A 13,232-nucleotide genomic window follows, 5' to 3' on the forward strand; every position below is an offset into this window, starting at 1 on the left:
TAGACACATGCAGGTTTCCTCACGATTTTTTCCTTCGCCGCCGAGCACGAGATGAATTATAAACACAAATTAAGCACATGAAAATTCAGCGGTGCTCGCCTGGGTTTGAACCCGCAATCGGTTAAGATGCACGCATTCTAACCACCATCATGACTCTATAACTATTGCATAGTTTTTTAAAAATCCATTCAGTAGGTTTTTGAGTGAAAGATTAACAGACATCCGTATATACAAACTTTCGCCAATGTTACAATTTATAAGGCAAATTTATTAAAGAAAATTATTTAAAGGTCCATTTAAAACAGACTTAGTTGTAGATGAACTTGATTATCAAATCGTGAAAGTTATTGATATTTTAACGTTCTAGATGAAAGCTAAGTTGAGATTGTATAAATAGACCCTGAATGTTATGTTATGTCGTTTAAGTCATTTTATCATTCGAGCTCCTAATTGAAGGTGATAACGCCATTCAAACCAAACGCCATTTGCCTCCTAGGGCTCAACCAAATTTGGATAGCTTAATGTATCTATGACTTTTGTCCAAGACAATGAAGTCGCGATGGTACGTTTGACATAAATGTGAATATAATAATTGTCGTTTATTAAAGTTATGTAAGGTTTTAAATGTTGTATTAAAATATGTATTTGTTAGCTTGAATAAGTTTTAACTTTTGTATACTTCAAGAATCATTCAAAGTATTCATAGCTTGTACTAAAGTTTTGTAATTTAAAGTTTCGCACATTTGTTTCAAAACTGGAATACAATGTTTTAACAATACAAAATTTTAAGTAATTAAATCGCTTAATTTTTACAATTTTAATGATGAAATCTTATAAACATCAAAATAAAAGGAATTGTTACTAGAAACAATGATTTAACATATTTCAACAAAAACAAAGTATATTTCTAAAACAACAGTATTTACAACAACAAATTAAAACTAGATAACAGTTTTTAGTAAACATAGTAAATTTCTGAAACCTGTCGCACGATCACATCCGACAACTGACGCCACTGTCCTGTTATCGAAGTCACTTTTGTTCACTAGATAGGTATTTTCTAAAGCACCTGATACAATATTGTTCGATGTTATATTGCTGTTAGTATCACTGGGCATAGTGTCATTGAGCCAAGGAACCCATATGTAATCGAAGCTTGCTGGATCAGCTCTAGCATCCAAGGCGATTGGTCCTCTTCTCTGTTGCATTGACCATAATGCCCGCAATCTGCTTGTAAGCAACGCGGCTATTTTTGTCCCACGCGACCAAAGATCATGACTCTCAGATGGATCTTGTCGAACATTGTACAAGCAACCACGAGCTAAAACAAAAATTTTTATTGTTCAAAATGTTTTGGAAATTCTGAATAACCTTGACAAATCATCTTTAGATTTTATTGGCATTATTTCATTACTAACTCAACGATAAACTCTTATAACTAAAACATTTTTAATTAGCAATAATTAAATAAGACTTACTCGGTGTCGGCTCGCAAGGAATGAGATCTCTTACTCCGTCCAATTGGCGGACAACACTCGCTTTCCGCATAGCCAATACCATGTCATAATCTAGTTGTAACCCAAACTTTTCGAATACTTTAGCAACATCAGAAGACCTAAGAGATGGAAAATAGTCTGGTGGAGATTCCTTTAACCTCAAAAAATCTGATCCATAGTAACCGTTATTCAAGCCAGATACATTGCCTACGATGATTTTATAATCACCAGCTCGATAGGCTGCGTACACATTTGAAGCACTATCCTCGAGAGCTATCAGAACCTCTTTTCTCCTCGATTCTCCATCTCTACATATGGAATTCCATTGATTTACTCCGTCTATTTCAGTTCCTATTTCACCACCAGCCGCTGCTAATAGAGTTGGCATCCAATCAGTCACATGCATAATGCCATCCCAAACTTTAGGCTTAAATGACGAATGCCATATAAATGCCGGTACTCTAACTGCTCCTTCCCAGGGAGTTTGTTTTTTTCCTCGAAACGGTAAGTTTACTCCCCAATTATTAAACTGGCCAACTGTCGGTGCTCCGTTATCTGATACAAATACAATAATAGTATCTTGTAAAATTCCTTTATTTGCTAGAGCTCTTACGACTTTCCCTATATTTGCATCTAAATATGTCACCATCTCTGCAAAAATAAAAATACATATTACATGCTTATTTGCAACACAATACAATTAGCCTTCATGCACAATTTGATAACGAAGTGGTTTTCATAAAATGAATAAAGTATTTGAAAAAAATATGTTAAGTTATGCATTGTAGAATCCATCAAAAATGTTATAGTAATTACAGAATTTTAAAATACTAAAGCAAATTTTACGTCGATTATGCACAGTTACAGATAATGATTTTCATTTGTATCACATTAAAAACAAATGTAAGTAAAGTAACATTTATATACTTCACATTAACCATGTAAATTATGTTGGTGGTTTGTACTTATATTCTCGAAAGGTGATGGTGAACTTCATTATTTGTTTGCCTATTGTTTTTACGTCACCTAGGTACATACCTGCGTATAAGCGTCTGTCAGAGTGGGCGATATGGCGATTCCTGACGGGACTGAAGAGCGGAGGCTGTAAGAGGCCGCCTTCGTTACCCGCATGTGGTGCCGTATGAGCCAAATGGAGAAACAGTGGACGAGATTCGTTGTGATTTTGAATAACTAAAAAATAATTCCTATATTATAATTGCAAACAAGTATATCTGTTAGAAAATATTTTTCGTTTTTGTATGCAAACAATTTTATAACTCGTATGGATATTGGAGATTATAATACTGATACTGTTAACACCGCAGATTTTATTTATTAGATCATACCGAAAATGTTATCAATTTAATATACATTCTAATGCTGATAAATATTAGTAACTCAAAATAGACACGAATGTACAGGTCACGGATCAAACACCCGAACCGGAACTGGCAACCAGTTCATACTTACGATATCAATTTTAATTTCATAAAGGTCAATTCGTACATTTTGACTCTTTATCATATTTTAAGAGAGACAATTTAGACTTGAGTTAGAGAGCTATAACTAATTTAATTCAATGACTATAATACTTATATGTGTATGTATATAATTATTTATTTTGTCATCACAATTTTCATATCATTACATAGTATAAAACAAACTCGCTTATCGCTGTCTGTCCCTATGTATGTTTAGATCTTTAGAATAACTCAACGGATTTTGAAGCATTTTTTGTTAATAGATAGGGAGATTTGAAAAAAAGGTTATTGTATATTAGAATTACGCAAAGGATTTTGAAATTTTTGTGATACATAGTGATTCGAGAGCTAGGATTTTGTATATAATACGTGGCAAATATAGTAAAGAAACACTGATAATTTAGTCAATTTGTACTATATTTAATACTAACATTGCACGTGCAATGCCGTGTCGGGTCACTAGTTAATAATAAAGCTGTACCTGTATCTGCAGATCAAGTTTAATCATTTAAATACGCGTATATAAACAAGTAACCCAAATGTGTCGATTATTTCGTCACAGTAAAAGTGAAAAAGTAGATTGTATCAGTTTACAAAAAAATCGACTGTAACTCTATTGCGGTTTGTTCCTATCTAACAGCATATGTAATGAACACACGTTACGTTCAGAACAATCGATCAAAAGCAATATAGACGCTTTATACAACAAGCATTTGTTTTTAAACTACCATTTGTATAGAAATTCGGATATAAAATTTTGGCAGAGTTGTCTTCTATGTCAATTATATTTGGTTCCTTAGATTATTGTTTAGTTAGCGTAAGACAACCTTCGTCAGTTTTGAAATTCATTCCTTTATCAAGTCTTAAACTCTTAGCACCTTTTGAATCTAAGCATCAAATCATTGCGACGCAATATTATGTCACTCTCGATTGATAAATCAGATTATCGAATGACGAACCTTTTCTTTTTTTTATGGTATAGTTTAGCGGACGAGCATATGGGCCAGCTGATGGTAAGTGGTCACCATTACCCATAGACAATGACGCTGTAAGAAATATTCACTATTCCTTAAATCGTCAATGCGCCACTAACCTTGGGAACTAAGATGTCCCTTGTGCCTGTAGTTACACTGGCTCACTCACCCTTCAAACCGGAACACAACAATACTGAGTACTGTTGTTTGGCGGTAGAGTAACTGATGATATCGAGTAAAACGAATGTACCTATTTGCGTATATTATCGACTTTAAAATAAAAGATAATTTCAAGTGAAGTAACTATTTATCTGATACTTATTCGCATAATGAACATCTGATTAACTATCATTATTAATTAATTGAATATGTTCCTTAAGAACTATGCGCAAAACATTCTACCAATATGACGTTTGATTTTGACGATACAAAGTATATACCTAACCGTTTTATACACGGTGCGTGGTTGTCAAGTGGTCGACAACAATACTACTGTCGATCTCACACATTATAACTTTGCTGGCTGGTTTCGACTTTAATAAAACCTCATGCGTGACATTTGATTAATAAATTGCATAAAACTCACACACAACAAAACCACTCACTCACACACACATACGTCTTTATTAACAAAACAAAAAAACCGTTGCAACAGTTTGTGATCTTTTATGTTCATTCATTTTTGTTGCAATAGCGAGTTATATGAGAGTACTTACTTTTAATAGCCCTCTCCGTCAGTGCATCTACAATGTATCGATCTTCTTCATTTTGTGGGATATCGTTGTCAAAGAAATCGAGACCGAAAAATTGTCTCCCGTTTGGCCACTGAAATGTTTTATTTATTATTATTCTGTATAGTTATAGAACTTAAAGTATTCTGCAATACATGTTTTAAGACCCGTAAAAAAGTATTTTAATGATCAAATTTAATTTAATTTGAAAAAAATTAATACTTCTTTTTAAATTTGATCTTGGTATTTGTTGAATAAATAAATACTTGAATCGTGATTTTTTAAATAAATTATTACATTATTGTTTGTTTTTTAGATTATTTATAAGATATAAATAGAGAAATAGATATATAATAGATATAAAATCGAAGGAAATACACTACTTGATTTGAACAATATTACAATATTTCTGGTGATATTTAGAAATTCATTTTTGTAAAACTTAAGTTTCATTTTTATAAATAGTAACGATAGGCAACTTTGTTCATCTGCGTGTTGATATAAGATATAGATAGGCTATTTTTTTATCGCCTTCAAACTATTTAATTTTACGGGGCGATAAATTACCTATATGTTTGCTTCTATATATAATATAATACAATTGCCTGTAATATTTTGAATGTGTATGTAGTTAGAAAATATTTATGTACTGTATAAAATAAATAATATTATACCAATACATCGATGGAAATATTTTTTAAGTTGAACAACAATTTATATAATCCTATGAAATCAATGATCACTATGACAGTCGGTAATTTGTTGAAAAACTGTAATTGGTATACCGTCGTTAACTTATGTACTTCCGTATAAATTATAACAGAAATAATTTTGTAAATTGGACCGTTTTTAATGAAGTGTTCACTATTTATTGTATTATCAAACCCCTCCCACTTAGCTTTATGTAGCTCCGTGTGAATTATAATAGAAATACATAAATTTTTTGTTGGACTTGGAAATTGGACCGTTTTTAAATGAAGTGGTCATTATTTACGGTGTTAACAAACTCCTGTCGCAACGCTTACCGCCTCGACCTTATGGTGCGTGTAGTAGTCCACGAATCCGCCTCTCGTACCGTAATGAGTATCGTATCCCCTCGACAGGGGCAGGAACTGTCGTCTAGACATACCAACATGCCACTTGCCAACCAAATGCGTGCTATATCCCAATTTCTTCAAATACTCCGGAAATAATTGCTCATTTATCGGTATACCGCGGTCTTCGGAGTTAAAGAGTGGCATACCGTGCATGCCTGAAAAACAATGTATTAGCCTGTTAATCTATATTAATATACTAGATGTGCCTGTGTACTCCTTATTATATCAGTTATCTGCCAGTGAAAGTCCAAAATCGGTCCAGCCGTTCCAGAGACTAGCCAGAATAAACAGACAGACGGTCAAAAATTGTTATTATGATATATGCACCATGTATACATAAATATGCATTGAGTAAAAAAAAATATGTATGTATATTACAAACAGACACTTCAATTTTATTATATGCATAGACTATAAAATAACTTGAATGTTTGTTTGTTATCAACTCAATATACCACTGAACCAACCGTAATAAAGTCAACTTTGATGTCTATATAGCCCAAATTACGAAATACAGTACGAAGAGTCACTGGGAACAGGTAGTACGTAATGATTATTCTCAAGTATGAATAATTATTGTACTTATAATAAAAAATATTGTGCAATTATAAACATTGCGTTTCTCAGAAATTATACCATGATTATAGTTAACTGAATACAATGACGTTGTATTTTCATTTACATAGGATCTGACTAACGGCCGAATACTGAAACGTCACTTAAATTTTTAAGTCCATTTCAACTATTTGAGATGCCGTTAAATAAAAATTTCGCATATAAGTGTTATAATGAATTCTTCTCTATAGTACTCAGTACTCGCATAAATGATAAACATCAGAATACTATACTAATACTGTACTAATACTATAAATGTGAAAGTAACTTAAACTCAACTTGGACTCCAAGAAAGGACATACTACTTTTTTTGTCTAACACATGACAACCAAACCCCTAAAACGCGAACGAAGCCTCGGGCTAAACTAGTATATGATAAATTTCTTAATATAATAAACTCGACTATCAGCTTCGGCTTCTTATTAAAAAAAATCTTGATAGAAAAACCTTATCTTGGTTGATATTAGCATTCTAAAAGCTATCCCAAGAAAAACGAGATACTTAAAATTATACTTGATATACAGCCGTTAGTTACTGTCGCACTTTTCTAATCGAAAAAAAACCGAAAAAAACGCTAACATAATATATAACTTAATAGATAATTGATATTAATTCCAAATATAATGCTGTTTCAAAGGTATACAAAAAAATTAATGGATACATAATTAATATACATTTTTTTAAATTTAATTTAGTTTAATTCTATACCAATATAATGATATACTCATACATTTACATTTAACTATAGAACACAGAACATTTATTTCTTCTTATTCGACAGTTTTAATCTAAGTTTCGACATAATAGGCTGTTACAAAACCACAAATGATCTAAACTCCATCTCGTGGTATGCGTGAAGTACGGAACGAAAGAGTGTTGTAAGATCTAATTGTATTAAGGTACGATACAACTTAAGTTACGATACAATATCGACGGTGGACACTTATATTGCAATTTACTTATTTCAAACCCTTTCTAGGCGATAAAGCTGAGTACATTTAAGGCAACGATTGATACTTTCAAATACATAATATGTATAAATAAATATTGGAGACATCACATGATATGATCCCAATGTAACTACTTACATTGGGATCATATCATGGGATCATTGGGATCATAACACAAGTGCTCTAGCCACCTAGAGCACTTGTGTTATGGATAATCTGAATTAACGACGGTACCACAAACACCCAAACCCAAGACAACATAGAAAACTAACGAAAAGTACGTTCGGAATCGAACCCAGGACCTCGGAGTGGCGTACCCAAGGAAACTGGTGTATACACTAGTCGAGTACGGAGGTCGTTGTTATATGTATATTTTTTAATGTATTGACGTAAATGTATGAAATCGTCATTTAATAATAATAATATCCAATTACGAGACTTAAAAAAAAAGTAAGTCTAATAATTACTATCCTGTAATAACCTGATATTGTCAGAAGTAAATTATTTAACACCAACCTAATCTCATTGGATATTTTCCGGTCAAGAGCGCCGTACGAGCTGGCGTGCAAATCGCTTCGCTGTAATATTGTTGTAGGATGACGCTCTGCGTTGCCAAAGTGTCAAGATTTGGCGTTATAATCTGATCCGATCCATGATACGATACGTCGTTCCAACCCTGAACAAAAATAATAGATTTAAAACGAAATCAAAATATACTTTATTCAAGTAGGCTTTTACAAGCACTTTTGAATTGTCATTTAACATCTGTACTAAGTGAAGCTACCACCGGTTCGGAAAGTAGATTCTACCAAGAAGAACCGACAAGACAAACAGTTAGTCTTTTTCAACATTTAAAAACAAGTATGTTAGTTAATTACAATTATATATGCATGCAAATATCATCATTTCTCAAAATAAATGAAAAATTAATTCATATTATCTATACAATATATACTAACAACATTAAAGAGCCATCTATAAAAAAATAGTGGTCTTGGTAAAAATAAATAAATAACAGCATAAATGTTAAGACTTTTTGTGCAACAAAAGGTGTCGTAGTATCGTTCGCGTGTATTCCTCAATAACATTGTATCTCTAGGCAAAGTATCAACACGCAAAAACAGCTCAATCTGGGTCAAAATAAGTTACCGACGGAACCTCGTATCTCTCATTCATTCAAATAAAACTTTGTTTGGCGTAACGTCTTACGTTACATCGAATAACTACTGGAGATAAAGTTGTGACATTTCCGTAAATATAATTACCTATCTTCAAATAAAGAACAAGACTTATATGACTTTTTTAAAATTCTATTTCAAGGTAAAGAAAATGTAGAACAAAAAATGACATACCATATCATCTACCATGATGAACAAGATATTAGGACGTTTGCTTGAGTCTACACTTCCGCACAAAACGCAGAGAAACGGCAACCATCTTAACCTGGAAAGATATTATTGATAGATATTCGATATAAAAAACCATCATCATTAAATAACCCAAACACATCTTCAATCATAAATAAGTCTTAATAATACGTACGGACAGACATTGCAGTATTTTTCATAAAATATTTTACTTCTCGTAATTGATATGAACCATCACCATTCCCAGTGTAATGTAGGTGCGACTAGTAGATATAATTAATAATAAAAAAATAATAATAATTGAATATGATTTTCTCGTGCTCGGCGGTGAAGGAAAACATCGTGAAGAAACCTGCATGTGTCTAATTTCCTCGAAATTCTGCCACATGTGCATTCCAACAACCAGCATTGGAACAGCGTGGTGAAATATGTTCCAAGCCCTCTCCTTAATGGAAGAGGAGGCCTTATCCCAGCAGCGGGAAATTTACAGGCTGTTACTTTACTTTATGATTTTCATAAAATATTTTATAGATACTAGTCTATTTTTTTTCTCGCACAACATGAAGCAGCACTAATAAGGAAACAGTGTCTAGTAAATAAATAACAATGAAATAAAGAATCAAATAAATATTTGTTTATGATATACATAAGTACACTTAGAAATACATTATTTGATAAAATTTACGAACAAAGTAGTTTCCTTCTAAGCTGTATACTTTTGTTCGCCTTGAAAACTTATATGAAATAGATAAAGATGTGTTTAACGGCATTCAGTCCTGAAACTACCAGAAAAACAGAAAATGTATTGTAGTGTAGAATTGTGTGTGATTCAATGATTACTAATACTAATAATATGGCTGGCTCTTTAGTTAGCCAAGGAATCCAAAATGCATGAAAATGCAAAACAAATAACACCACTTCAAGGAAACATTTCGAAACAATAAAAAATCGAATTATATTGCATATGAATACCATATCTCGAACAAAAAAAGGTACTAAAACTTTAATTGTGATGCTGGCTGGTAATAAAAACATAAAGGCACAATAAAAACTATATAAAAATATCTAAAAATGATAGATAAGATACACCAAAGCACGGAGAGCATGTATGCAGAGCTAAAAATATGACAATTAAAATAAAATAGATAAAACAAAAGACGAAATTGCTTAGTCCTGATTACTAAACTATTCACGTTTTTTTCCAATTTTTTTATTTATTTAATATTGTTCTTTTGAGCTCTGATAAAACCGGAAGAGTTTAGTTTTATATTTAACTCTCATATTATACATGTGTGTTTTTGCGTACATATGTATGTGTTCACTACACACATATGTCTGAGCGTCAAACATATGTGATATTTTTCGTATTATATGCTTCCATTCTAGGATTAACTTTCTGTAAATTATATCGTATTCATTGTGATGCATCGTTAATAACTAAGCTAAAATTTGTTAGTAAATTTTTATTCGGCTAATTTGTTATGCTGTATTAATAAGTTCAACGTAATAATGATCCGAAATTAGAGATTCTAATTACTAACCATTTTAGGTTTTAATTTGGGGCGTTGCCACTATTCTTTTTAATATAAATTTAAAAAAAAAAATCACATCTTTGATTTACTACGTGTATTTTATGTCGGTGATGAGAAATATATTGTGAGGTAACCAGATTGTGCTGGATAACATTTTTTTTTATGGAATAGGTTGGCGGACGAGCACATATGGGCCACCTGGTGGTAAGTGGTCACCATCACCCATAGGCAATGACGCTGTAAGAAAATGCTTACATCGTCAATGCGCCACCGACCTTGAAAAGTAAGATGGTATGTCCCTTGTGCTTGTACTGGCTACACTGGCTCACTCACCCTTCAAACGGGAACACAACAATACTGCGTAATGTTGTTTAGCGGTAAAATATCTGATGAGTGGATGGTACCTACCCAGGCGGGCTTGGACAAAGCAGTACCAGCAAGTAATTCTAACACATGTATACAGACAGGTACTTTGAACATTTAAGCAGAATAAGTCGTTCATAATATAGATGAGTTAAAAGGTACTACGTGCAATTGCGTTCTGTGTTCGATTGGAACAACGAGAAACTCTCTAATAATTAAGTGATAGCCTAACTAAAACCCTGATGTGAATTCTGTAAATAATTTGCATTAAAATTGGTTGGGCTTTGTGCAAGCCTGTCTAGATAGGTACCAACCACTCTTTAGATATTCGCCAAAGTCTAGAAGTAGTGAGACTAGTAAGAGTAGTGAGAATCGCTTAACATTAGAAACAGCAAATTTTAAAGAATAAAACCATTCGCCAATCCACTTACCAATTACAAAACCAAACCAAAATATACTTTCGTTTGAAAAGTTTTTAAAAAAGGTGACAAGACTAAAAATGTCAATCAACAATATGTAATGAAATATAAACCAACAACGATTCAGAATGTATATTTAGAGCAAAAATACGGAAACCTCAGCAGTTAACAACATAATAATGACAAATACATACTAAATTAATTATTTAAATAAGCTTTAAATGCAATACTTCATTTCTATATAATAACATTCAAATTGGATTACCGCAATTATATCACGCTAATAAACATCACAGATAATAAAAAATAATAATATCACAGTTTCCTGAAAATTACTGATTTAACCGCTAAATTTGTTTTATGTATTAATTACGTAAAAACAAAACATCATCGTCCATTTTATTATTACAATAGATAGATAATAGATATTCGTCGGAATTTCTTCTTTTTTTTTATTGATACAATCACGACAATCACGACGATTGAGCTGAGATGGCCCAGTGGTTAGAACGCGTGCATCTTAACCGATGATTGCGGGTTCAAACCCAGGCAAGCACCACTATATATATGTGCTTAATTTGTGTTTATAATTCATCTCGTGTTCGGCGGTGAAGGAAAACACCGTGAGGAAACCTGCATGTTTCTAATTTCATCAAATTCTGCCACATGTGCACTCCACCAACCCGCATTGGAACAGCGTGATGGAACATGTTCCAAAGCCTCTCCTTAATAGAAGAGGAGGCCTTATCCCAGCAGTGGGAAATACACAGGCTGTTACAATCACGACAACATGATCTCAAAGCATAATATTATGACATAAAATATTCAATTACTAAATAAATTTAATATTACATTACTCATCTACTTCGAGTCTTAAATTTTTGATGTACCTACATGCAGTGTCTGTACCTATACTATTAGTAAACGCAGTTATACAGAACGGACAATACCTACTCATATGAGTTGGTCATCTATACTGATACAAAGCAATTACATGGCGCGAGCATTAATCACAGTCTTCAAAGTCAGTCAGATTTAACAATGTTCTTCCATTGTTCATTCATATATTACGCTGGTATAACACAAAATTGGAATTAAATTTTAATTACGTAACTTCTGAGTCAATAGTCTATAGTGGAAAATGGCAGTCAAGAAAATATTACGTCAATTTTTTTTTTTTTGCCAACTAATTTTTTGTTTTGCGCAAAAGCCTAGTATAGTTCGGCCGATTATTCGGATACTAATGTTACGATGAAAGTAACTTACATGATCATTTGAATAAAAAACTATCTTTAATTAATCATTAAATTAGTTCAATATATTAAGTCGCTCCAGATTGATACTTTGATGATGCTAAAAATAGTAATATTTTAAATATTTGTATACAATCAAATATAAATAAAAAAGTTAAAAGATGATACAACCGAGTCCCGGCAAGTTGAATAAGCATAGTAAACATTTCTACCTTAAAAATGAACTTCCCAATATCCTAATAATATTACTTCATTACACACATACTTAAAATATAAAGTTTTTGCAACAATGCCACTTTTGCAATTAAAAAATAAATAAAAAATAATGGCATATAAATTAGTCTTGTCAAAAATAAATATTTTTTTTCTATAACACTGTATTCAAACTATATTAAAAAAATTATGTAATTTACTTAACAACATTATATAATTTTATTAAAATTATGAGCTTAAATGTAACGGCGATATACAAAAAAAAACTTACCAAATCAATTCCCTCGCCGTAATCATCTTTCAACACAAAAACAAGAAACAAAACAATATAATCTCAAACCCCTAAACAATACAGTACATGACACATACAATTCGACTTAAACTTATTTAAAAAAATCGAAAGATAGTTTACTTGATTGTATTACAGAGAACCGGCCCACACAAACCTATAGCAGATACAGTACTGAAGTCGTGAAGGTTGTTCATAAAGGACTGTTGCAAAATTATACACACAATAGTTAACGGGTTCAATAAAAGAATTGTTTATTAATCACACTCTATAACGTGAAATTTATCTCGGATTAGCATAACCCGTATCAACTCATTTTCCGACGAGAAATAATCTTTCACTAATTATTCTATTCTATTTTTACATAAAGTGGAAGATTATTTACAATCTTTTGTTTTCGATTGCTTTTAAAATATTACATCTTATGACTTTTACATATTAGAAAATTTCTC

The 13,232-nt window shown here is 32.0% G+C and overlaps 1 protein-coding gene across 1 annotated transcript; it reads right to left on the reverse strand.

Annotated features, from left to right (window-relative positions):
* Positions 1-883: 883 nt before the first annotated feature.
* LOC124532494 (arylsulfatase B-like) lies at positions 884-12,984 on the reverse strand. Its single transcript, XM_047107403.1, has 8 exons — positions 12,763-12,984; positions 8,697-8,787; positions 7,861-8,020; positions 5,708-5,934; positions 4,668-4,776; positions 2,535-2,687; positions 1,479-2,147; positions 884-1,321 (listed from the first exon to the last, which is right to left on the reverse strand). Exons 1-8 carry the CDS (start codon positions 12,786-12,788, stop codon positions 942-944), a joined length of 1,815 nt encoding a protein of 604 aa, XP_046963359.1. The 5' UTR covers positions 12,789-12,984; the 3' UTR covers positions 884-941.
* Positions 12,985-13,232: the final 248 nt, after the last annotated feature.

The sequence above is a fragment of the Vanessa cardui genome, chromosome 9 (assembly GCF_905220365.1).
Source record: "Vanessa cardui chromosome 9, ilVanCard2.1, whole genome shotgun sequence".
NCBI classification, from domain to species: Eukaryota; Metazoa; Arthropoda; class Insecta; order Lepidoptera; family Nymphalidae; genus Vanessa; species Vanessa cardui.

What these genes read in the sequence shown, in the direction of transcription:
- LOC124532494 (XM_047107403.1), bottom strand. Translation starts at nt 12,788, where the DNA reads ATGATTACGGCGAGGGAATTGATTTG. An exon ending in TCATCATGGTAGATGATATG is followed by an intron (nt 8,021 to 8,696) that starts GTATGTCATTTT and finishes ATTTTTGTTCAG; the next exon opens with GGTTGGAACGACGTATCGTA. An exon ending in TGACAGACGCTTATACGCAG is followed by an intron (nt 2,148 to 2,534) that starts GTATGTACCTAG and finishes TTATTTTTGCAG; the next exon opens with AGATGGTGACATATTTAGAT.